Source organism: Sorghum bicolor, chromosome 6 (genome assembly GCF_000003195.3).
Source record: "Sorghum bicolor cultivar BTx623 chromosome 6, Sorghum_bicolor_NCBIv3, whole genome shotgun sequence".
In the NCBI taxonomy this organism is placed as follows: Eukaryota; Viridiplantae; Streptophyta; class Magnoliopsida; order Poales; family Poaceae; genus Sorghum; species Sorghum bicolor.
Window position 1 is genome coordinate 53,783,180 of NC_012875.2, and position 26,988 is coordinate 53,810,167.

At 40.1% G+C, this 26,988-nt stretch overlaps 2 protein-coding genes across 5 annotated transcripts; both read right to left on the reverse strand.

Annotated features, from left to right (window-relative positions):
• LOC8056615 lies at window positions 312-18,673 on the reverse strand. 4 transcript variants are annotated; one of them, XM_021462978.1, is made up of 30 exons: window positions 18,293-18,669; window positions 18,121-18,185; window positions 16,383-16,662; window positions 16,120-16,183; window positions 15,853-16,000; window positions 15,261-15,428; window positions 15,081-15,179; window positions 14,751-14,957; window positions 14,494-14,595; window positions 13,855-14,082; window positions 12,751-12,837; window positions 11,941-12,027; window positions 11,656-11,841; window positions 11,422-11,574; window positions 10,381-10,473; window positions 9,437-9,508; window positions 8,706-8,823; window positions 7,465-7,637; window positions 6,645-6,711; window positions 4,127-4,285; window positions 3,514-3,620; window positions 3,338-3,415; window positions 3,146-3,241; window positions 2,903-2,998; window positions 2,634-2,817; window positions 2,167-2,380; window positions 1,755-2,061; window positions 1,413-1,671; window positions 1,014-1,321; window positions 312-920 (listed from the first exon to the last, which is right to left on the reverse strand). In XM_021462978.1, exons 1-26 carry the CDS (start codon window positions 18,450-18,452, stop codon window positions 2,226-2,228), a joined length of 3,432 nt encoding a protein of 1,143 aa, XP_021318653.1. In that variant the 5' UTR covers window positions 18,453-18,669; the 3' UTR covers window positions 312-920; window positions 1,014-1,321; window positions 1,413-1,671; window positions 1,755-2,061; window positions 2,167-2,225. The 4 variants fall into 4 exon arrangements, with proteins under 4 accessions (XP_021318653.1, XP_021318655.1, XP_021318654.1 ...); XM_021462980.1 differs by lacking the exon at window positions 15,261-15,428 and having other exon boundaries at window positions 15,081-15,230; window positions 18,293-18,671; XM_021462979.1 differs by lacking the exons at window positions 312-920; window positions 1,014-1,321; window positions 1,413-1,671 and having other exon boundaries at window positions 1,754-1,865; window positions 1,971-2,061.
• Window positions 21,373-26,069, reverse strand: LOC110436552 (E3 ubiquitin-protein ligase At1g12760-like). Its single transcript, XM_021463835.1, has 5 exons — window positions 25,435-26,069; window positions 22,891-23,010; window positions 22,661-22,793; window positions 22,390-22,554; window positions 21,373-21,827 (listed from the first exon to the last, which is right to left on the reverse strand). The coding sequence occupies exons 1-5, from the start codon at window positions 25,980-25,982 to the stop codon at window positions 21,651-21,653; spliced, it is 1,143 nt and encodes a 380-aa protein (XP_021319510.1). The 5' UTR covers window positions 25,983-26,069; the 3' UTR covers window positions 21,373-21,650.

Genomic DNA, 26,988 nt, shown 5'->3' on the forward strand with positions numbered 1-26,988 from the left:
CTGAAGTTAAAACACTGGTCTACCGAGGCTGCCAAGTTCAGCAAATATTTTTTTTGCCGCTTCCTGTGTTTCAGTTTAAACCACAATGAGCATCCCGCAGTACTACATTGCCAATCTAAACATTTACTGCAACGGATTGTCCATAGAGAGTGAGCTCCCGGGCTTCTGCAAATATTTCAGGCTTCTTTGGAACAGCGCACCCCCCCCCCCCCCCCCCCCCGGCCCCCTTTTGGGTACTGTAGCAACAGCGTCCACGAGCAGATAAAGCTCAGTAAACCACAATCACTATCCACCTACATTGCCAAAATATGAAAATAAACATTTAACTGCAACGGATTGTGCATTCGGGCCTCTTTGGCACAGCGTGCGTTGGCTTCAGCTTTCGATAAAGCTGCTGCTAATTAAATAATCATGCTTCTCTGTAAAAAAAAAAACTCGGCTCTTTTTGCTACAGTTGCAACGGCTTCCACGAGCCGATAAAAGCTCAGTAAACCACAAACAGCATCCGGCAGTTACTACAATGCCAACCTAAACATTTAACTGCAACTGATTGTGCATAGACAGAGTGAGCTTCTGCAAATATTTCAGGCCTCTTTGGCACAAGCTCGTGTTGGCTCCAGGTTCTTCACTTTTTGGAACAGTAGCAACAGTTCAGTTTCCACGAGTCAATGCTGCTCGGGTTCTAGTTGTTTTGGGAGAAGAGAGAGAAAAATAACTTAATAATAAATAGTCATGCTACTTCCGGATTTATTTTCGAATAGTGAAGTCTATCAGATTTCCAAATATGTAGCACACTAGCGCCTATTGTACCAGAACCTCAAGAACTGCAAACCTGTACATCAGAGAATCTGATCAAGTTGCTGGGGGCAAGGACCTGTCCGGCCCTTCTACCGGAACGGCAAGGGTACGAAACTAAAACCCTGCAAAATAGAAAAGGCACATGATTGTTATTACCCTTTTGCTTTGGCAAACCTCATGGACATTTGGTAGTATTTGTGGTGGGAGTGGGTGACCTTTGTTTTTGTTTTGTTTTTTTTTTTTTTTGCCAAAAACAAAAGTTTCTGGTACAACTCCATTGCTGCAAACACTTCAAGTTGCCAACTGAAGTTTTTTTGCGTGCTAATTACACATCTGTTGGTATGTCAAATGTTGCCAAGGGCCGTGTAATGCTGGGATTACAATCATGCGAAGGGATGTGATTTTGTAGCATAGACTACCTCCATATGAAGCTTTGCAGGCATACTTCATGAATTCTACCAGGACCACCGTTAGAATGAGCACCATTGTGGACCTTTGGAAAATTATACTGACAATATGCAGCCTTCAAAATTTAATAAGAGGAGTCATCTATAACATTGAAAATAACAACTGGTATTTCAAAAAAAAGCAAAATAAGGAATGAGTGGTCTTACTTCCTGATGCAGTTAGTGAATACTCCGTCCATTATCATTTGTAGGGCGTAGCCATTTTTGACTTTTGATGATTTGTTGGGCACAGTGTTCGGTCCAAGCCAGCGTCCAACCAAGCGTACCATAATAACAAAGCGTTATTTTGCATGCATGCATCCAATCGCATGGTTGCTTTTGGCTGTCATGCGGGGCTGCTCTTGTTTGAACCAATCAGCGACAAAGACCCAAAGCTCCGAGCTCCATTAATCTTCCGTCTTGTTTCCTGCAAATCCTTGGTATCTGTAAAAACTCCTCCCACGCCTAACAAAAGATTACGGAGGGAGGGAGTATCTTTTAAAACCATGCCTTATCTTGAGCGTGCAGATTTCCTTTGATAGTACAGCTCACTGGTGAAAGGATTCATAGCCTAGTGATTGTGACTCCTGAGTAGCCCCTCCAACAACTGGGTTTGACTTCCTGTGGGAGAAAATTTCAGGGCTGATTTAAAATACCTCCCTCGCTGACAACCCACAAAATAGTGGCAAAGCGCCTGCCTAGACCCTGGTTATGGTACCAGTCAACCTGGTGGTTGTCAAAGTGACAGGGTGCAAAGCTTTGTTCTTCCAAACAATGCCATGGGGTGGTCTTCCCCCTGCTGACTGAGTACAGCTCGCTGAAAAAAAGGAGGGGTTCATTCAATTGCCATGTGAATGATGTAAAGTAAATCCAAATACAATGCTTATTGCGCATCCAGGTGCTATGGGATTTTGATTTCTACCTGTTGTATGTAAAGGAAAAACTACAAACCAAGCAGAGTTTCCTTGGCAAGACCCATCCTTAGTACTGCCAAGTAGCTTCTTGCAGTTTCTTCTTCATAATTCTAAAGCTTTGTTGCCCTGTCTCAGACCAATTGAATGAGGTACCTCTTTTCAGCATGTCTGAAAAGATAGGTAATTTAGATGACACGTCCTTCACAGGAACATCATCATAATCTGCAAAATAAAGGAATGTTTGACATTTTATGAACCAAACTGAGAGAATTTTAATTATGCAGAACACATGATACCGGAGGTAAACCACAAAAGCGACTTTTTGCATATTTTTTTCCATAAAAACATATAAACTTGAATACTGTATCATTGTTAAAGTGCTTTCATATCAATTGAATGAACTACAAAGCAACAACTTCTGTACTATGTAAAACATTCAAGTTAAAGCCATAAGAAATCATGTTCTTTGTCTCACCTGAAGACCTTGGAAGATGGTACTGAATTCTCAAGAATGTAGAGGCAATTTTATCCTTCTTATGACACAAAACTCGAAGAAGTGTATTGGCATCATGTACATGTCTTCTTCGAGCATTTGTAGCTTCAGGATTGTGAGGTGTTTGGTCACTTGCATTTATCAGCATATCAATAATTGTATCAGCCTGGAAACAAGTAGGTGGGGATCTAATCAAGTTGGTTACTGCAAAAGTTTTCTTCAGTAAAACTATAGTAAAAAGAATACCAGACCTTCAGCATATATAGGTCCAATATCTGCTGAGTTTGTCTAGCCTCCTTTTCAACTATATCCATTGGTAGACCTTGACCCTCTGCCATAAAGAGATCCTAGAAGAAAATTTTAATGACAGGACAAATAAATCATGTGATAATTTCAGCAAGATGCCAACTTATTGAACCGATAAGCTGTATGTATCGTGAGATTGCTTCATTTTTCACTCATGGTATAATGTATTCTTTTAGCCTTCTTCATACCTTGAGAATAGCAAGATCTTGTTGCATCAAGTCCACATCTGTCTCAAAAAATGCACGGGATGGGCCTCCATCCAGTAGGACCCAAATGAGTCCATCCTAATCGAGATTAGACATTGAGCGGCCTTTTACTTTAGACATATAAGCAATCTAAGAATCGATTGATAAACAGGATAGACGGCGAGATATTTATACCATGCAAGCTTGGAATATTCTGAGCACAACTTGGTCTCTTAAAACATCAACAATTAAATCACATACCTGATCAAGAACCTGCAGCATATATCCAGTTCAACAGTTAATAAAGCTAAGAGAGGACCTAAACTGAACAAAGTGCAGGCGACTAGGTATCTCAAGTGCGGTTTCCCTACTTGATCAATTGTAGGGATAAATATCTGCATGCGTGCTCCTTCAACGCTATCTCGATACAAGGAGAAAATAAATGAGTCCCGCATATCCCAAAATACAGCCCTTGTTCCTGCATTGTACTTTAAGCTCATCACTCATGCAATCAGGAAACACAAGAACAGAAGTATAATAGTTTTTTTCCTCGAACATGAAAATTATTTGATAGCTGTTCTTTTTTCCTTCTACATTTAACATGAAAATTATTTGGTAGTTGTTTACACCATCTATCTAAAATCGGACCTTCTCTAACAGAGGTTAATCTCATTGTATCAGTTCAAAAAATTCAAGTCAGCTGATAGTTACAAGAGCATGTAATATACAGATTTTGCATTGTAGATAATCCTTTATTTGCTGTGATGTATTCATGCATAAGGCACACCACAACCATGTTACATATTCATTTACAGCAAATGGATGATAAATCTAGCAGTAAACTCTAGCGGACCCTGTAGAGCCAAACATAAACATAACAATTTTCTAATGGTATACCAGGGCAAGGAAATCTAAGTCTAAAAACTATTGCCAATAAAATTGCAGATTCTGAATCAGAAACCAATTAGAAGCTTAATAGCTCACCAATGAAGTTCAAGATCGTATCAGTTGTGTTCACAGCAGTCATTCGCACATCATCAAATATTGTAAACAATTCATCAACCGATTCATCAGATGATGTCAAATTTTCTGAAAGAGCTCTTCCACTAGCCATAGAAGACAAATAATCCAACAATCTGACAGCTGCAGAAATACAGGAACAAAGAGAATTGTCATTTGTGCATTACCATCTACAGCATTCAGCTTGCCAAACTTCACATGCAAAATCAACTCAACTTTTGTGCACACTCTGTTACAAAGGCATAAACAGGCCTCAAGTTTCTCAAAAGAGATGAGCCTATATGAAGTTCTCGAATGCAGTTGTTTAACCAGTCACACAGTTGTGCCAATTTTGCCCATTAATATAATACCCGATTGCCCACCAACCAAAAAAAATACAAATGCGTCAACACTGACAAAAAAAAAAGAAATCCCCAAATGGATGTGGCATTTGGCAAATCACACAACCAAAAGTCCAAAAGTGAAACCACCAAACTGTACCAAAGCAACCCACTCCATTTGAGTCGCTGACACATACAGATCCAAGCAATTCATCTCAGATATTTATCAGAAAAACTTTCAGAATGGCGTATGATTTCCATTGAAGGATGCAGACTTAGTAACATGAGCGACGCAGGGCCGACACACCTAGGATTTCCCGCTGCCGCCCTACAACCTGTGCCTCAGCGCCCTCTCCACCTCTCTCCAACATCTCTTGCTTCTCTCAGCCAGTCGTCGCCCATCCGCCTATTCCGGCGCGGTCCAGCTCCCCGCCCTAGGAGGGCCCTTCTCTGCCCGCAGTTGCAACCTCTCCTCCAACCGCCGCCATCGTGGACAACGGGGTCGTTGGGGGCCCATGCAGATCCATATCTAGGGGCGATCTCTTCTCCACCACTCCCATTGGTACTCGAGCACAGAGCCCCCATCCTAGTTGCTGCTGGTCACACGTCCTTACTTGCCAGCTCCGCCTCCTATCGTGGTCAAGGTTGCCAGGGTGGTAGCCTCCCTCTCTACCATGGTCACGGATACCAGCCGTTCAAACATTCATCCTGCAGTGGTGGCCTCTCCCCCACACTGTTAAGGTCAACAGCATCAGACCATTCTAAGATTCAGCTAGGTATTGTCATGGAGGTCGTCTTCCGCCTCAATGCTGCACAAGAAAGCAGGTCGCTTTCAGTCACCGAAGTCGAACTCCACCAGGATTTGATTGCCTTCTTGGATGTGGCCATGAGTGACGTAGCTCCATCCCTGCTAAGGAGGTTCCCATTGATCACTGCACTCTGCAACGTGCAGTAACCTCTACATCCACAGTCGTCTCCAGCGCCCTCAACTCTACAACGTTGCTCAAAAAGGCTGATGGTGATCAGTCGAGATTGGGGCTGCTGTGCGTGGACAGTTCTACTTCTACCTCCTCGTTGCTACACTTCCAGTTGGGTCTCTTTGGGTTGCATGGGGTGGCAGCTCCATGCCCTGCCATGGCTGTTGCCTCTGATTGCCAATCACCCAAGGTGGTCATTCGTTGTATTGCTCTCGACATTCAACAGCATGGGCAAGATACCACCTGGACCATCTTGGGGGCTTCTTACCCCTTTGCCACCGTCACCGATCGTGGTGGTTAGACCTGAGTTAAGGACAAACACAACTCCAGGCAAGAGCAACAGGTCACTTTGTCCTTCGGTGATGAGCGTTGGTTCAGCTGGTACAAGATGTCAATAAGTGCTTGAAGTTGACTGGACGTCGCTAAAGTACTTGTATGAGTTTCATGGACATCGATGCACCATCGACTCCAACCTAGATGGTTTGAAGGATCTGCTCCTGGGGCATGCTGTTGTCTGCATGTTTGGAGGTCTAGGTTGTAGGTTGAGATTGTTTTGTGATGGTTTGCTCATAGGTCATGCTTCATGACATGAACAGTCTTTCATGTGTGTCGTAGGTCTTTGGTCATTTTTGTATCATGTTATGTAATAGCCTTCTAAGTTCCTAGTTGCCCCGAGACGGTTAGCTGGGCCCAGGGATCTGGTCGCTGTAAACTTCTTTTCTTAATGAAACACATGCTCAGCCACGTCCTAAAAGAAAAACTTTGAGAACGTCACCTTTTGCTGTTTGTAATTGGAACAGACCTACCAAGTTCAAGTCGAGTGTGAATAAAGTCACAGCTTAAGAACCAGCTTGACAAGAATGAGGTATACCAAGTCAAAAGAAGGTCAAAGCAGATCATCAATATCAATAACGCTATAACAAACTTTGTATAATACTCCCTTTGTCCTAAACTTATCTTACTTTGAACAAGTTTTCAGAAAAAGAAAAAAACTATTGACAAAAGTTCATAAATACACTATCAAAACATATTTCATCAAGAATTCAATATAACTGATGTTTGGGATGTAGGTGTATTTTTCTATACGCTTTGTCAAAGTTAAATAATTTCGAACAGAGTAGCAAAAATGTTCAACATAACATCACAGGAAGGCAAAGGAATAATGAATGTACTCAGGAGAATTACCTGACAAGACAGAGACCCAGGATTGTTTGATACCTTCTTCTATGGCATCAAGTTGATCCCTGATGAACTGCAGCATTTAGGAAACAGAAGGGTCACTGGGTCAGGTCGAAACAAGAATTACAAGGTAGAAGCACCACAGCCAAGTTGTTGTATGGTGGGGAGTAATTTACTCTAAAATAAAACCTAGTAACCTACAATCATGTATGCGTCAGATATAAAAGGAATTTGATGGAGCAAGATGGCCCTCCCTATGAAGTGCCAACTGCCAACTACTAGTATAGATACAACGGCATTGACTAAGGCCTTGTTTATTTCAAGAATTTTTGGCAAAATGGACACTGTAGCATTTCGTTTGTATTTGACAAATATTGTCCAATTATGGACTAACTAGGCTCAAAAGATTCGTCTCGCAAATTACAGGCAAACTGTGTAATCAGTTATTTCTTTTATCCAAATTTAATGCTCTAAGCATGTGCTGCAAGATTCGATGTGATGAGGAATTTGAAAAGTTTTGCAAAACTTTTTGGGAACTAAACAAGCCCTAAATAGCAACACAACAGATTTCAACGAAAGGTTTTCCAGGACCACTTCCTGAACTCTTAGCATGTGTCGGTGATTTGAAATCTACTAAAATAATATTCATTAATGGAACATGAAAATATTGGCAATCTGATTATGGACTTGTTACACAACCTTAACAACATTAGCATCAAAGCATCTGCAATAAGCAGACCACAGAAGTGCAGAGTATCAGAAAAAGGCCTAGACAAATAAACTCATGTGAAAATGAATGAAGAAAGGTAATCAACCAAAAACTCACTTGAAGAGTGTTGAGTTTCACACATAATTTGGGCACCGTCAAATTGTTCAACTTCATAGCCACCTTTTCTTCAGGAATCGTAGGCTCAATAAGTTTCCTCTTTGCAAATGGATTCATTGATTCTGCATAACGTGTCAAGACTGGAGCACTAGGAAGAAGGGTAGATCCAGACACTGCAACAAGAAAACAACATAAATACAAGTATTTCCTGGTTCTTCTGAAAAGACATTATTTGTAAGATAAGAATAAGGTCACCTCATGGAAAGTTAATTGTATAGTAAAAGGCCTATGCTACTTAAAAGGTATGCAAAAGGGTATCCCACTTAATCTGGCAGCATAAGAAAATGCAGCAATCAACAAAACATTTGAAATATGCAAATTTCGCATTGTAGAAACAGAACCATCAATGCCTATGTTGATGTTTCTGACCTCGATAATGGATAACCTATCAAGGAATGATGCTAACTTTATGGTCCAGGTTCACTACTATCAACTTTCAACTTGAAAAAAAGAATGCATGAAGCACCAAAATATTTGCAAGCTGTTAAATAGACATGTATTTGTCAAGAAAAAAAAGGGAACTATTTGCATAACGAGATATTCTGAAGAAAACTGAGGAACAAAAGAGCAGAACATAAGTGAGAGAAGGTATGCAGCGTAAGATTGTAGATTGATTATTGGGTTACATGATACATGTACATACAGTCATATATAGGCAGACATCGGGGCAGCTCATGTAAACAGAACCAACCTCCAGAATCTCTACCATATACAACTCAATCTACACCCATGCTGGACAAGGAATCCAACACAGGACAGCTACAAGGGCTGGCCACAAGGCCCAGTCCAGGCCCAGACCAGTCATATACGGCTGTCTAACAGTAAGTATTTATAGAAGAGTTTGCAATAACAATAGTTAATACATGTTGATAGATATGTAATCCCGGTGTTCATCACCATCAAGAGCATTAGTAGTTGCTACTGACATATATAGGTCAGCTCCTTGTTCTTTTGATTGATAAGCAAGATGGTCAGCAACAGTAGACAGCATTGGAGTAGTTGAATAGTTGGTAGATGATCTAGCTACAGTAGATAGGAAAGGCACCATGCCTGGCAGGTATGTAACTGCCCCTTTTGTATGTGTATACATATGTATGCAAGTGTGCAATTCAGAGTAGCTTAACAGACTCTGTAACAAAAACAGATAGTACATCAATATCTATCAAAAACCAGACACATACCTTGTTGATTTTCCATGTGAAGCAAATAGACTTCAAGACTGCTAGTGATTCCGATGAGTAGACTTCGCAAGTGGACAATTTCCAGGGGCAGGCTCGCATTAAAGAACTGATCAACAGTCTGCACAACAAATGGTGAAATATAAGAACCCAAAGAAAGATCAGAGTGATAGTTAAAATATGCATATACTCCCCCCTGGTTCTAAATGTAGGTCGTTTTAGTTTGTCCTGAATCAAACATTTTTAGCTTTGACCACCAACAGCTAAAAATCTAACTATATTTACAGCATAAGATGGATGCTTATAGATTATAGATTGATCATAAAAAGTAATTTCATAATATGTAATTATCTCTATAAAAATTATTACACTTTTATAAAAATTTCTAATCAAAATTTAATCAAATAGACGGTGTCAATGTCCCGAAATGACTTACATTTGGAATTAGAGGAATATTGCACAAACAATGATTCAACAAAGCATAATTTTCAGTTTTATAATCAAGCACTGGTTCAAAAGGTAATCGGAATAATATTAACAGAAAACGTCTGCCTTCAAGATGGAAGCTCTGATATTTTGCTTGCACTTAGAATCAAATAGGACTACAAGTAATAAAAATGCAAAATGATTATGATGAAGTTTGAACCATATTAATGCTAAAATATGGTTTCTGTTTATCTCTTGAGAGTAAAGAGCATATTGTGCAGAAACTTCTGAGTCAATTAAAAACTGACCTCCTCCACGATCCGGAATACTTCAACCACAGATCTTGCTTGTTTCTCGTGAGCTGATAAAGGTGTCCAATCCTAACCCCATAGATGATCAAGAAAAGAGAGAGCTTATAATCAATTGCATCAAACAATTGGACAGTTAGGACTTAGGAGAGCCAGCGATGCCGTTCAAAGTTTCTAAAGTTAGCTAGGCACATCCAACACAGTGAAGTCAAAAGTGACAAACTACAGGTAATCAGGTACCAGTTGCTAACTGTTTCCTAGTCAGAAGATATGGCACTTGTGAAGCTTAAGTAGTAGGTGGTTTGATTGTACATTTTCTGGAATTGAAAGATATAATCTCCCATCAACTGCACCATTCACAAAATGCACTCTCACACACATTAAAGTTACCAGCTAACAGGTGTTCCATGGTCCAGTTGGCAAGTAACAGCAGGCCACATAAAACACCATTGTGGCAGGCTGGTAGTTGTTATGCTACCACAAACATGCAACGTAGATTCCTACCTGACTGCAATTATAAATTTCACACCCTAAACTGTATTATATGATTCATCAATATACCTCACAAACATTGTGGTGAGTATGTGACTGGTTTTAGCAAATGATAGTAACTGATACAGATTACAACAGTGCCATTTTTATACACAAAAAGGCAGAGAGCTCCCTTATCTTCTGTACAAACGTGTGTGCAGGGACATCACCTATGAATATCACTAAATGCAAAAACATATGCACAATTAACTATTTGCACCATTTCACAACATAAGTCCACAATGGTTATGCACATAGACCAAGGAGACACCAAGTCTAATGGAAAGTGGATGAGAAATGACAAAATTATTGAGTATTCCCTGTTCAATAGCACGCTACTACTACTCAACCTTTTACAGATTATTAACTAATAAAGAAGTAAAGTAGCAGTGAACTTCTGCGGAATAACAAACCTCTATCTCAATAGTACGTTTTGTCCACTCCAAGACATTCTCATGTTGAGCATGCAGCCATTGGAGAATAAGGGGTGAAGAAAAGCGACCTACCTGTTGGATTCAGGTGTCATTTATTTAGATGTAAACATGTTCTGGAAAATGCCAAGTGCCATAAAGATATTCCAACAGGGCTTGTTATAAAGCCCCCCAAAAAAGGAGCAAAGGCATATTATCCAAAAAAAATACTTGATGTTATTCATGGAGGTTTGTCCTAGTAACGAACAGAAACTGATGAGATGTTAAGAAAAAATTCAAATGTCAAGGTCTTTGGGCAACTAAAAGCATCCAATATTTAGACACAAATGGCAGCCCAAAAGAAAACCATGAAGCAAAATTGCAAGTAAAGTGGCAAGGCAAGGGACTATCCCAGAAAGGTGATATATTGAAGAAACGTCAAATCATCTAAGACAAGGACATCAATCAGGACACACGACAGCTTAACAGCAGAAAATGATGTGTCACTAAAAAAGGCAATAAAAGGGATCGATTAATAGTTTGCCGGTAGTCAAAGTGCCAAACCACTCGATTCCAGAATTCCGAGTAACTTATGTAACAAAGGTTATATAGTATTCCCTCCATTACAAATTGTAAATCTTTCTGGCTTTTCTAGGTACATAGTTTTTGCTAGGCACTTAGATATACATTATGTCTAGATACCTAGCAAAAAATCGTATGTAGAAAAGCCAGAACGACTAACAATTTGGAATGGAGGGAGTACTTAGTGCAATATCAAATCATAGAGGAGACAATGTAAGATGTCTCATTCCATAGGAACCATGATGAAGGTGAAAAGGACAATATTTTTTTCTTGAGTTAATAGGAAAAGATTATTTCACCATTGATAAATAAATAAAACCAAGACAAAGGAAGTGCTGCATGAGTCAATTTAATAGATGAAGGACCATTTTTTTCTCGAATGCGCAGTAGAGCTCCGCATAAAGGACAGTTCCAAACATTAAAGTACTTATCATGAATATTAAGAACATTGTGATGCCTTACCATGTATGGCTTTAAATAGTTGGAGAATGAAGACCGAACAGCTTCCCCGTACACTGTATAAAGCTTCTGAGCTATAAAGAGCTCAAAATTATTTGATGCTGCCAGTATCTCTTTTGAGTTTTCTGAATGATCTGTCCTTTCCAAGAAAAGTTCCTAGTAGCAAATAGCAACACTAAACGTAAATGCAGGATCCCCTAATAAAGATACCATAGCTGTACAAGGAGTTGAACTAACCAATTGTTTTCCATACAGCATGTGTAAGAAAATTAGAGCTACTCTTTGAGCTTCAGGATAGTACTTGTGAAGTATGGGACTGAAGTCAGTGCACTCTTTCTCTGCCACTGCCTTTAGCTCATTTGCAAGAATTGTCAATGGATGCTTAAATTCGGAATCTGAACGGCCATCTGATGAAATTAGGGCCTAATGGAGCATAATTAAGTATCAAGAAGACATTACACTGTTAATTATTTAGTTATCAAATGAAACTTCTAAGCTTAGACCCATGGATTGTTAGCTCACTTGCTTATATGCAGCATGGATGGATCTGACAATGAGTAAATGGATCAACTTCGACTCTGGTGTACTCCCTACTGGGCTCTCAATGAACTGAAAATGACCCAAAACAGAACAAAGCGCTTCAAAGATTAAAAAAAACTCTTAAAAATCAGTATTCAATGAACCGTAATACATCATCGAAGAGCGAATAAGAGGTCAGTATCAAACACAAAGGACGAATAAACAGATACCAAGAATATGATAAAAAAAAATACTAACATTCATAAAAAAAACGATGATACTTACGATGACAAACAACAATTTAGATTATGGAATATGTTAAAAAACACTACACATGAGATTCTGATCCAAGTGAAGTTTTATTAATTTTTTAACTACTCATGTTCTGCAAATAATTATTAGTACAAAATCAGAAGAAATTGTGTGATAATTATATCCATACTCGTTGAATAAAACATTTAAGGGAAGATCTAGTATTGATACATTCCAATAAAGAATTCCAAAATCCAATGCAAAGTCACAAACTAAAAAACTAGAGCTGTCCTAGAGAATTTTAGTTTCTGAAAAGTTCCTAGCTTAGGAGTAACATGGAGCTTCAATATAGTTTACACTCGAGGTATTTCTGGGCTTCTGGCTACTTGATTTTGATGAAACACAATCATTTCTGATTGAATAGAATGTTTTATAACCATAATGATGTTTCCTCTAAAACATAGTGTCATCTTAATGGTAGAGGGTTGAAGCCTAATGGACAGGAGTTAGCCCCAAACTTCAGACATACTAGTACCAGAGCAAAAGCATTAGAAATCTAACCCTTATTTCTTCAAAATTGTCCTCAGTGGAGTTTGTCGCCAACAGCAAGACCAAGTTCAGTGTGGCCTCAAAGAACGAGTAGTTATTCTGTTGCAGGAAGTCAAGTCAAGAAAAAAAAACTTTATGGTAGTACTGTGGCCTTCTATGAAATATCACAAGACATCATACAATACTGATTTACATAGGTTAAGTACCATCAATGGAATTAATTAAGAGGAAACACCAAGCCCTTCTTTCCAAATTGACATAAATTTTCGTTCCTACAGTTTCTTACCTATCAAGACTGTCATACTATGACACTAATTATATTCACATCATGCAGGTCACATTACCATACTTTTACTTTTAGTTAGTTCATCACTTGCATTGACAAACCTCATACAACATATGGTCATCATGCAAACAATAAAGGATGGCCTACCTACATCAGCAACAGGCTTCTGAGTTCTGAACTTGGTAACAAGAAATTAGGTGACTAACTGTTATCCATGGAATTTTATTTGTGTTTACATTCTTCGTCCACAATGAACTTACAGAAAGAGTATGGATGAATATTTTGTCAGATTATGTGACAGAAAAATTAAAAAAATTAAGCCGTTAGATAAGCTAATTAGGTAATGGGCAACCGCAACGATAAGGAATAATGTTATCAGATCAAAAAGAAAAAAATCCCGACCCTGGGGTAAGACCTCCCCTGAGGCACTGACACGGTAGAAGATTCTCTTCTACAGGGTCAAGAAAAGGCTATGAACCACGGCTACTCAGGACAGACTACTAATGGTGAGAACACGCCTGCAGCCGCGCATCATGCTACAACCGTTAATGGACCACATATTTCACTGAAAATAGCACAAGGAGTGGCCTTTTTTGTGAGAACGGAGATTTGAGCTCCCGACCTGTAGGTTGCACTTCTGCTTCCCTACCACTGCGCTAGGCGCACGTTTTCGATGTAATCAGATCATATAACAGAGTAAACAATATATAAAAATTGAATTTCCTTAATAAGCATGCTAAAACAGGAAGGCACAGAAATTAGTCAATGATGTACCGGAAGAATCCGTCTGCTGAAAAACATACAGTTACAAACAAGGTATGTCAACTAACCTTACTAAAGTATGCATGATAATTGTCTAGCTGTCTGCGGCACCAATCATTTATTTTGAGTAGGGCACTGTCAACCAAACTTAGAACCCTGTTGCCACCACAGGCATCCACAGAACAAATAAAGCTGTTTGTATATAACTCTATTTCTTTAACGTCGTGGTGCACTTGAAGTTTCTGTATCTGAAGGCTTGCATGTTTCAGTAGAAGAATCTCCCCAGTTTGACAAAACTGAATGGAAGGAAAAAAAATTATATGAGTATGCCATGGGTACAAACAAGGTAACACTAATAAAACAGTCAGGTATCAATAAGGCTGCTTCAATGGACAAAAGAAGTTTTCCCTGCCTCTAAGCAGAGTAAAGGCAAATCAGTTTATTATGGTTCACAAAACTTTGATTCACCATAGAGCAGCTCCTTCTATTCAATAGAAAGCATCGTTGTATCACAATGTCCGTCCATTCTAAATGTCAACAAGTTAGCTCCTATTGCCTACAAATATACTAGGTGCTCTTGCAACAAAGGAAATGCAGAGACATAATGGATGAGCCACAAATTCATAATTCACTAGTTCGTGCTATCAAAAAGGGGCAACGGATGCTATCCGAAAAGGAGAAAGGGCAAACTATAGCAGTAAAAAGACCTTCTGGAAAAGCACCCAAGCATAGAAGATGTGGTGCAACTTCTCAGTAATGCCCAGTATAGGCCAGGTCAGCTTTGCAGTTTCCAGTATCTCATCAGCCTCCTGGTAGTAAAATTAGATAGCACATTCAGAAACTCAGGATGCAACACTGCTGTCCACGAACAAATCAGCTATGTGGATGTGGTAGCAGGGTGTGATCTTTTTTAAGCAGACCAGAGAGGATATAATGATATATAGTGAGTAAGAAAAAAACAAACCTCTACAAGTTGTCCATCTTCAAGAATATCAAACACACTGCAAAGTAACTTCTCATATAGCCTAAAATTAAAATGATAGTTATGGGTCCAATGGTAGGTCTCATCTTTAATGTCGAACTTCTTTGTCAGTGCACAAAGTTTTGCGTTGTATCTTTCAATGATAGTCAAGACCTCGACACGGCCCTCAGGAACACTTACAACCCAGTCCTGGAATTGTTAACGATGCATATATAAAATGAAATCAATACTGTGAATCAGTCCGTTGCAAAGAGAAAGATGAAACAGTTGTTTATTTTTGAGATAGATACTAGTATCATTGCTAGTACTTGCCTCTGTACTTTTTAGCTTAGAGAGAACTATCCGTAATGTCTTGCTCATATCATACTCAAGAGATGCTGAGAAGAGAAGTAATTCTTCAAGAACGTTCGCCTGGATAGCAGAATCAGAGACAATAGTAAGACAGACACCCATACTGGCATACTGCAGATAGAAACGATTATAAGTGCTTGCCTGTCTTTTCTGCCATTGCCCACGCAATCTTTCTGTTGGAAAATCAAGTTTGGCAACAGAACTTAAGAGCTGTAGTGATATACGGGGCACATCAAGTGTTTCTTTCACTGTCTTCAAACTAATATGTCTTAAAGCTCGTTTAGTCAGTGCGTCCATAGATTCAGAAATCTGGAAGAATTTTGCCTAATGAGCCCTCTCTAGATTATATTCTAGCCTAGTAGTGAAGATATTACTCAAGAAGTAAATTCAAAATGACCGTTGAATAAAAAGGAGGCAAAAAAAACTTCTAATCTCTAGAGTCTCGAGGACAGCATAGAAAATGTCATTTTAAAATTGTTTAAACGGACTGATGAAAGCGAGAGTAGAAAGGTTCCTCTGATATGTTAGCTAAGAATTTTGCTTCCTAAGATCATAGCAGACTCTTGTACTCAGCAATAAAATGAAATAAGGGAACCAAAAATCGATAATATCTGGCATTCATGTTTACATTGAAGAATATTGTTTCTTAAACTAACATGAAACAGACAGTGAATACCCAAATTTGTTTCTTAAACTAACATGAAAAATGACCAATTTGTGAAGCAGACCTTACCTCCATTTGTACTCGGATCAAATCAAGAATGTGGGCATAGCCATCTTCCACCTGAGGTGATGGATTTGATCCTTCAGTCTTAGTTCTTCGACCCTTCAAGAATTTGTGCTTCTTTTCTCTTTTTTCTTCAGAGAAGTGTACTTTTCCACTGTTGGAAATGTAATGTTAAGGAAGCTGAGTTAGAATTGTAAATGTATACCTCAAATATGAAGACACACCATGCAGTTAACACAAACAACCAGGTAGACACGTTTTGTAGAAAATTACCTGACAAATAGAGAAGCTAGAAGGACCTCATAAGCTGTTTCTCTCATATCATCATCAGATAGTTCTTGAGTTAAAAAACAAAGAATAGAATTAGCTCTAGAAAACAAATTAGGTTATCCCCCACACGCTTTGTCTTCTTAAAACAGGGTAGAAACTAGAAAACATAAGTAAACTATATGCTATCATATATTCCTATATCTATGATTTGATACCAATATCCAAAGAATAAGAGCATTAAAAATGAAACATGTACAACTTTTTACCTGTAGTTAGCCTAGGCAAACCAAGAGAAAGAATATCCACTTTCTTCACATGCTGAGGAGAAATATCGGCCAAATTATCATCATTCGAGCCATATCCTATTCCTGAGGAATTAATAGCATCTCTGAAGAAATCTATTCGTTCAGTTGGTTGTCCTGCTGAACTTGAGTTGCCTTGTACAGGTGCCTGTGGCCCAATGCTAGGTGCTGCTTCCTTTGGAGGGGAATCAGATGGCCGTGGCCTCGAAAGAAGAAAATAAGAGTTCCCTGATGGCGACCCAATCTGGACGCAATTAATTATGTTAAGATAAACCTGTACACCTATTATAATACTCCACAGAAAATGTATGTAACAATAGAGCACATGGCTGTTCGTCGATACCAGAAGAAACAACACGTTATGCCAAATTATGCACATGTAACTATGGAGGAGGAGTGGAACACTCAAACAAATTAGCGATCTTAATTTTGATAGTAGGCTTTTAAAATCCAAAGAATGGAAGGAACTGAGAAATGGTAGATTAAGGAGATCTAAGAATTAAGTAGGTAATGGTAAGATATGACTACATAACCATTTCATTACAAATTTTGAGTACAGCTGGCCTTGTTTAGTTCCAAAAAAAATTTTGCAAAATTTTTCAAATTCCCCGTCGCATTGAAACTTGCAGCACATGCATGGAGCATTAAATATAGATAAAAAAATAACTAATTGCACAGTTTGCTTGTAATTTGCGAGACGAATCTTTTGAGCCTAGTTAGTCCATGATAAGACAATATTTGTCAAATACAAACGAAAGTGCTACGGTGTCCATTTTGCAATTTTTTTTTGGAACTAAACAAGGCCTCAGGATCCAATCGTTTGTTCGAGAAAGAAAGTATCCAATGGTTGGATCATTAGATGGAAGGCTCATAAATGTATCGGATGGTTTAGATGCATTTGTACCTGAGTTGTACTAAAGCAGTCAAATTAGAAGTGTTTCCCGTACATAAAATTGACAGATATCCTAATTAAATTGTGATGCTGAAATCTGTAATAACCTCGATGGTTTTAAAGATCAAGCACTAATCAACTCTGATTAAGAAAATACTGGAGAAGCATGCTGCTTACAGTTGAGGAAGTTCATGCATAGTGGCATATTAGCATAAGAGCCGTGCAGCCTTTTTGTAATGAATTCTCAACTCCCTATTGCAGTAACTATATTGAATTCAATTGCATAACTACGAGACAGCTAATGAGTTGCAAAATTTTAGAATTCAAAATGTTACGTAAAACTACAAACATCCAACAATATATAGCCCCAATCCTACCAACCGTTCACAGACACTTGACGTCAAAGGGGGTGTTTAGTTCCCCTCATATTCCAAAAAATTTTGGGTTTTGGTTCATCATTTTGCAAAGGGGAACTAAACACCATGCAAAAATTTTGGCAAAAAGGTAGTTATTCTCCATTTTGGATTTTGGCCTCAAGAGGCCCAAAAAAAAAACCAAAAAAGCCTCATGAGGGCAATAAATTCTGCATTTTGGATGGAACTAAACATGACCCGGAAAATTTTGGTATTTTACATTCCATCATTACAAAGTAGTTTGCATTTTGCATTTTTTTTTGGAACTAAACACCCCCAAAGAAGAAGACTTATTTCGGGATATTTCAGAATCAATAATAACAATCCAACAAGCAACGATGAAGATCAGCTCAGGCCGAAATGGCAAGGGAAATTCATTGGTGAAATCGCCACATACCATGATAGGGTACCTCCTCTCATCGAAGTACCTCCTCGTGGCTTCCGAAGCATTAAAATGGGCGCCTGAATTGATCAGAACTCGAACCATCAGGTGAATAAATAAACCCGCCGATCAAACACACATGACCAAGGTACGCGCGAGGGCACGGAGGGGGTTCTGCCTGCCTTACCGGAGGCAACGCACTCGAGCGCGTAGTCGGCGCTGACGGCGTCGAGGTCGACGCGGGCGAGATCGAGGGCGCGGCCGCCCCCGCCGCCGGCGGAGAGGAGGAAGCCGAGGAGCCTGCGCCGGTCCCGGCGGTACACCTCCAGCATCGACGCCGCGTCCATGGCCCACCGCGCGCGGGTGCTCGTCGAGGCCGAGGGTTTGGGCGCGGGACTAGAGGATTCCTGCCTGGCTCGGGGGAGGCGGAGAGGACTGAGGAGACTGGCCCTGCGACTGTGCGAGACTGCGCGCAAATCACAGCCGAGGGACAGGGACAGGGGCTTTGGTGCGGTGAACAAGGCCGCACGCACGCGTGAGGCGGAGCGGAGATGGGAAGAAGGCAAAGAAGCAGACCGCGCCGGGGCCCCGCGACGCAGCAAAACTGGACGATGCGTACCCGGCACGGTCCGCCTTCCTCCTTTCAAAATTCGTTTTCCTCCGGCGGCGCTCTAATTTTGCTGTCATTTTTTTTGGAATAAATTTTGCTGTCACTTTGACAGGGTAGGACGCATGTGGCGACCGGTGCGACGCGTTCCCGCCTCGTTTGTCTGATAGACCATGGTAAAACTCTTGGTTAATTTATTATAAGAGAAAAAATATTATTAAATGATTAATAAATTTAACTAATAAAATGAAGCAAATAAGGTATTCAAAATACAACTACGCGAGAGGGTCACGGGGTGATTTGAATCATCCCAGTCCGGCCGTCCCACTCTGGCCATTTTGGGCATTGAGGCCTTGTTTACTTTCACCCAAAATCCAAAAACTTTTTAACATTCTCTGTCACATCGAATCTTTATACACATGCATAGAGTATTAAATATAAACAAAAATAAAAACTAATTGCACAGTTTGGTCGAAATTTATGAGACAAATCTTTTGAGCCTAGTTAGTCCATGATTAGATAATAATTATTACAAACAAACGAAAGTGCTACAGTGTCGCGAAAAAATTTCGCCAAGGAACTAAACAAGGCCTGAAAGTTGTTGGATCAGCAACCACCGTGGTACTTGGCATGACAATTCCAAAACGGCTACCTAAATTGCAGCTTGAGTCTTGAAATTGGTCTGTTTGGTTCCTTGAAATTTGCTTGTTTATCTTGCTTACGAAGGACAGTTGTTTCATTGTTTGGCATGCTTGCCTTACCTTGCCTGGCAAGGATAGTTGGTTCACAAACTCCTACTTTGCTAAACAATATAGCTCGTCTTGGCAAAGATTTCCTACAAGAGAGCCAAATCATCTCACCCCCATGAGTAAGGTTGGGCGTGTTTGGTTTCTGGGCGAAACTTGCCTCACCCAACTAGCACGGACTCTAAAAAAACTCGCTCAGACGCCCAGTTGAGCGAGCTGGATGCGCTCTCTCATTTTGGTAAAGATTTTGCTTGCCATATAAGCTCCTAGGCAACTTGCCGCTCAACTAAACACTTGATGCTTTTGCAATTCCTCGCTAGAAGGTGAGGCAAGACATGGCAGAGCATCCAAACACACCCGTTATCTTTGCTTTGCTAGGCAAGGCTAGCTAGGCGAGGCAAGATCAATCAAGTTCCGAGCAGACCCTTTGCTAGTCAAATTGATGTTTGTCCTTGTAAGGGAATAAAATGAAACACAGACACCAACCGCCTTTTGGTGAGGCCATGCACAACACAACGTACTCCCTCCATCTCATATTAAGTATTGCTATAAAATTCATTGATTACATCTTTAAGTTTGACTAGACTTATAAAAAATATTAGTAATTTTTGTAGCTTTAAATATGTTTATTATTAAAAAAATATATTTTTTAGAGCTCAAGAGAGCTATAGGTGTTGTAGATTTTTTTCCTTCTTGGCTCCAAGTGTCCACTCCCTAGCCACAATGCATTCTCTCTGAACTGCTTCATGTGTGTGTTAGATAAGGCCAACGATGCTTCTGCATACTTCCTCTATACATATAAAGAAAAGTTGTTTAGAACAACGACATAGTCTATAAAGTTTAACTTTAACTCTTTTTTTATAAAATTATTTATCAAAAAGTGATATATGTATATTTTTATTCATATGGTTTTAAATTTTCAAACGCCGCAACTTAAACATTATTTATGATTTATAGTTTTAATGTTTAATTTAAACTTTGTCTAAAACAATTTCTTTACAGGTATGAAGAGAGTACTACTTTAAGACTCAGGAAAGCTACTGCTCTCCGTGACTTAGAGACGTGGAGGCTGGGGCAATAACCCATGGTGGTGCTTTGAGATAGGTGCTCGTGGCCTCGTTAGAAAAGGCATTGGTTTTGGACGGGAAAGGACACGAAGCAGGTATAAACATCCGTGATATTGACTGATGGATTTTGATGCATAGAACGAATATTTAGTAACTCTTTTGTCCTTTAAGTAATATCATTATTTTGTTCGTTTGGCTAATAAGTTATGACAGAAAATATTATTGACTGATTTGTTGTGAGAAAAAAACACTATTAAATAGCTGACAAATTTGGCTGATAAACTCAGACTGTTCATCTATCCATCTATCGGCGTACATCATAGACAATCATCGATACATCAACATTTTAGCTGCTTCATCCAAACAACAACCATCTAGTAGGTAGTCAGTTAAGAGCTATCTTTTTTTTTTTACTAACACTCCATCCATTTTAAATTAGAAAACTATCTTCTCTAGATATATTGATTTTACTATATATCTAAATACTAATATCTAAGTGTATAGTAAAAATTATATTTCTAGAAAAAATACCTTATAATCTAAAATAGAGGGAGTATTAGCTGTAAACTGTTTGTCAGCTTACTTTTACCGTAGTCAGCTTATACTATCCGCTGCCAGTGAATCCAGCCAAGATTCACTCTGCAGTGAATCCTCCGATGATGCGGTGCCAAACGGTGAAATGCTTCGGTTCCGAGCGCTGTACGAAAAAGTACACTGCAAGAGAAACAGCAAACTCTACTCTGCGATGCAAATGACAGAACCGTACATACTACAGACCGAAGCATCCATCATTCTTTCAATCAGCTATGTTGCTGCTCAATAATGGCCAAAGTCGATAGAAACCATGGAAGACAAACTGCCAGCAGGAAAACGCCGAATCACTCAAAAGAATACAAGTTACAGTGCAACTAATCATATATTCCTGACAGTAAATACAGATGCACACCCAACTATTTATTAACTTATACGACATACGGACAGCACTCTGAGTAACTTTAATACATAATTGACTCTATCAGCACATTTTTTGATACAAAAATTTACACTGATCAAAGACCTGGAGTTACATTAGCAATGGCACAGTCACGAAGTTGAAACAGATTGGCGTTGTCAAGCGCACTGCATTCAAACTTCTTCACTTCCACTGCTACTGCTGCTTTTCCGAATGTTGTACTTGCACAGGGGGCATGTTGCATTGATGTGAAGCCACTTGTCGATGCAGGTGCAGTGGAAATGGTGCCCACAGGGGAGTTCGCGCAACTCTGCACCATCATCATAAGCCGATAGGCAAATACAACACTCCTGACAGATAAAGTGAGCAAAGATTATATACAACATTAATTCACGTGCAGTATACATCGAACAAAATGATTTGTGCATCTTTCTGCTCTAACCTAGGTTGGCATCACTGCAATAGATAGTTAATTCAAAACAAAACCAACTTAGTGGGATTGCATAAAAATGGTGACAGAAAATCAGTCTTCACATGTTAACGTGGCAGTTCACAGAGCATATATCAGTACCAAGTGTACAACAAATAAATGGTATAATACATCTGAATCTTTGTGATGCAGGCCAAATAAGGTTACATATGGCCAGTGTATTTATCAGAAATTCAGAACCAACAGGTCCATCCACCAAAGACAGTAATGTAATGAAAACATATCAATCAACCATGGTCCCGCACCACCCCACTCAAGAGACAACACACATCACTACATCAGGCATTATGAATGAAAAATATAATCCGTGCTCGTGAAACTGTAGTTCAAAAGATGTTTAGCGGTAGCAACTCAAGCATCAATAAGGCTAAAGCTATGTAGCATCTACCCATGTTAAAAAAAATCCAAGCATTAGAACTTACTGCATCCTCAGCTGCAAGCACTTTCTCAATAGGTTGATTGGTGCCGCACTCTGTCATTATTCCACCAAAAGGACCCATGGGGTCAACATCTTGCTTTTCAGGCTCGTCGGTCCGCCGAAATTTGTATCTTGGGATTTGACGAATGTCATCTTCAGATGCTCCTTCCTGTATTCAGTGAGACGATGTAGACGGTTATCTAATCAAGAATGACATGTCAATTTCACCATTTGGGTTATATATAGTACATTACACAAGACTTGAAATGTCATACCTGGTCAGATACTGCATAGAGAATTGCTATGATACAAGGAAGGCAACAACAGACAGCAATACCAATGATACAAGCCAGAGCAACGCAGAATACAACAAAAAACACATCAAATGCCAGAAAGACTATGCAAAGCCTGCAAAGTAGGTCATAGCAGAAAAATGTTTACATTAGAACCAAATGAGACGAGAACACTATCAAAAAAATATTATTAAATTGAGAAACATAGGTACCAGTAAAGTTGAGGTGCATCCCGGATAACCTCTTCACCCCCAGCAGATATCCAATAAAATCCAATTATCCACCATATGAAGGAGAACATTGTATTAGCAGACTCCAAGTGCTTTGCAATACTGCCAGATTAAACCAGTAATAACATCAACAGGTTAAAGAAATACTGGAGTTGTTACATGTCCAAAAAGATCATTTGATGCAAAAGAAAGGGATCAAAGGTGGATTTATAGCTGACATGAGAATAACAGTATCTATCATGAAGTATGGATGCACATCAAGCATGAGATATAGAAACCAGTTAGTAGGATAACATATACAAGAGAGGCACAAATGAGAAAACAGAAGCCCCAGAGTTGACTACAATGTTTACAGCGACACATAATTGAGACAGCTCACGTGAAATGCATTCTTTTTTGGAACAAAGAACAACCCTGATACCCGATGTCATTTATGTACTCACTCCATCCACAAAAGAATGCAATTACGGTATCCGTGCCAGTCAATTGAGCTCAAGTTTGACCAAGTTTATAGTAAATAGTGTTAGCATTCATGTCTCTAAATAAATTTATTATAAAAATATATTCTATAACTAAATGGTACTTATTTTGTATAAAAAAATATTTGTACTTTTTTTACATAAATTTAGTCAAAGATCAGCCTATTTGACTCCTCGAAATCCGAGAATTGCATTCTTTTGTGGACGGAGGTAGTATCGACATGAAAAAAAAAAGCAACGCTATATTATAATGTGTCTGCAACTAGAACCAGCATATGCGGCAGTCATAGTATAGAAGTATGATTTCTGTTCTAAAAGGCCAAGAGAGAATGCTTCTCATTGTGGTATGATATATAAGTGTGCTTCTCATGACTGAGAAGCATGCTTATATTTAGGCCGTGCTTGGGAGGGCTCTGCCCACGCCACTCCGGTGCCAAAGCCGGGGGCCCCAAGACGAAGCCACAAATCGTGGCTCCGACACTGTACACGAAAAACGGTTCTGGCTCCTCCCATTCGCGGCCAGAAGCGCTATTCGCTGCTGCTGGGTTTGGTGCGGCTCCACCGGCTCCGGTCCCAGATGTTGGTCCATGATCTCCCTGCACAGGTGAGTGTTACCTCACCAGCACCCACACAAACTCACACGGCTAGAGGTTGAAAAAAGGGGGGGGGGGAGTGAGAACAAAGAGCACTCAGCACAGCACGAGCACAGCACTGAACCTTTGAATACTAGTACCTCTACCAGGTATGATAAGGTATGGTGAGTGCAGTCCTAGTACTAAGGGTACATAGCTTAGCTGTTACCTCAGCCCAGACATGGCTGATGTAAGCCACTACAAACAGGGCCTATTGCCATACTACTACAGCAGCAAGAGCTGACCACAATGCCAACCCCTGCTGCGCAGAAACAGAGAGGGAGAACAGCAGATTACAACTCACACCGGAGCCGATGGAGAAGCCGGTGTGGGAGCCGCACCAAATGGGCCCTTAATATACACCAACATGAGAAGCATGAATTCTTGGATATAACCATGAGTCATAACTAGAGAAATTTTAAAATTTTGATGGCCTGTGCTAAAGGAGTGAAGCAAAGAAAGATAGGTAAGATAGCAATCAAGTCCACATGATTGAAAGATGTGACTTAGTACATATCAAGCACTTGGGGCTGCTGACATCATTTACTTGGCCTCTCCAAACAGAAATCATCAATCATACCTTCTACATGAGTCTATGCCTCAAAATTCAATGGAACACGCAACACAGCATTGATGTGTAACAGTAAGACAACATTGTTGAGTCCTTGCTTTCTTTTTAGACTTAAAATTTAGCAAAGAACTTACATACACAAAGAATTTTGGGCCTCTTAAGAACCCAGTATCCTTGCCTTGACTCTTTAACTACTCAGTGCCGAGCCAAAATGCTCTACTTTAGTTTTCAAAAAAGAAACGCTCTACTTTATTATTGATGTATCTTACAAATCCTAGCATCATACAAACGAGAAACAGTGACTCAAAGTGCAATAGAACCCAATTAAAAGAGAAGGCCAGGGTGAAAATTCTAGGCACATAAGTAAGGCCCTGTTTGGTTGGGCCTGTTAAACTTTACCGTCTATCACATCACATCGAATGTTTGGACACATGTATGAATTATTAAATATAGACTATTTATGAAATTAAAAACACAACTAGAGAATAATTTGCTAGACAAATCTTTTAAGCCTAATTAGTTCATGATTGGACATTAATTGTCAAATAAAACGAAAATGCTAGAGTATCAGTTAAACTTTAACACCCCCAACCAAACACCCCCTAATACTGAACTTCAATTCAATACTTTTATCTAGTTCGTTTGCCCTTGCATCAGGGATATTATGTCCAGGTTGATAACAAATGCAACTTTTCAATTTACCCCATTGAGTGACACTATAACTAAGATAAGCAAACTGAATATTTCGCTAGAAGCTAAACTACCACCTGCCACGCTACATGGATATTACCGTACATGTACTGAGCAGCTTTCGAAATCTTTCCGAGAAGATCCATCAAGTTACCTGGCGTAATCGGTGCGGCGACCATGGCGATCGAACTCCCTGTCATCGTCGTCGCTGGACGAGGACGATCCGTCGCTGCCCCTTTCCTCGTCAGTGGGCGCGGCGCCGGCGCCGCCGCCCTGGCCGTGGCGCATCCGGTACTCGATTGCGACGCAGACCATGTGTACGACGCACTGCAGGGCGTAGCCGGCGACCCAGGTCCGGAGCGGCATGGGCGAGTCCTCGTCGCGGCTGAGCACGAGCACGACCGCGGCGACCGTGATGAAGGCGAGGTTCCAGAGCAGGTCGAGCGCCACGACGGGGCGGGAGTAGGCCCAGTCAGCCTGCCGCTCCTCGAGGTGCTCTGCGGCTGCCTCCCGCACCAGCACCGAGGGTTCCCGCATGGCCCGCCGCCCGCCGCGGCGCAGCAGCCGCGCCGCGCCGCGGAGGGAGGGCCGGCGGAGCGCTCCGCCTCGGCGACGGCTCCCGCCGCCGGAGGCACCGCCCAGCAGCGGCGCGGAATCGAGGGGCGCGTCGGCACGGGGGCTCGGAGAGCGGGGCGTCGCCATCGAAGGGAACCCCGTGAGAGATCAGGAGGAAGGAAATGGTCTCTTCTTCCGGAGAATGGAATTGGACGGGTTTGGGGACTCTGGAGTCTCTTCTCTAGTTTTCTTTCTTTTCCTCATTTTATATTATTTATTAATACAGGACTCGAAATTATACCATTACAGAAAAAATATATAATTTATGTTCTATTTGGAACCTATGAATTTTACTAAATCGTGCAAGAATTTCATAAGAATCAGTTCAATTTTATAGAAAAAATATAGAGATAAAAAAATACCATGCTCTAAAAAGGACCATGAATGGTGTTTAATTTGGAACAACACAGACATGAGCTGGGCTTTGATTTGGGACCAACATCTTAGGCCTTGCCTTGTTTACTTCCACCGCAAACCCCAAAAATTTTCAAGATTCCCCGTTACATTAAATCTTTAGACGCATACATAGTTTGGTCGAAATTTACGAGACGAATCTTTTGAGCCTAATTAGTTCATGATTGGACAATAATTACCACAAGGCACGAGCAACCCAATGTGCTACAGTGTCGCGAATTTTTTTCGCTTCATCAACTAAGACTATCTTCAACAATCATCACCCAAAATACAAGACCCATTTATCCTTTGGATAGCGCTACAGGTAAAAGGTTCCATATCTATTTTTAGTCTTCTCCAACAACGAGACCTAAAAGAAAACACTCTCTGCAAATGGGTCTCAAGGAGAGAGAATACGCAAATTTGGGTTATGCCTCTCCTGATACCTAAAATGGGTTTTCTGTATGGGTACTCTGTTGGAGGCTATAGGTATTGTGTTGGAGACCCATTTTGGGTTTGGGTTCCCAAATGGGTCTCCTATTGGAGACAGCCTAAACACGGCCCTTATTTAGTTCCTCACCCAAAAACTTTTCATCCATCATATCGAAACTTTGAATATATGCATAGAGCATTAAATGTAGACGAAAATAAAAACTAATTGCACAGTTTGGTTGTAAATCGCGAGACGAAACTTTTAAGC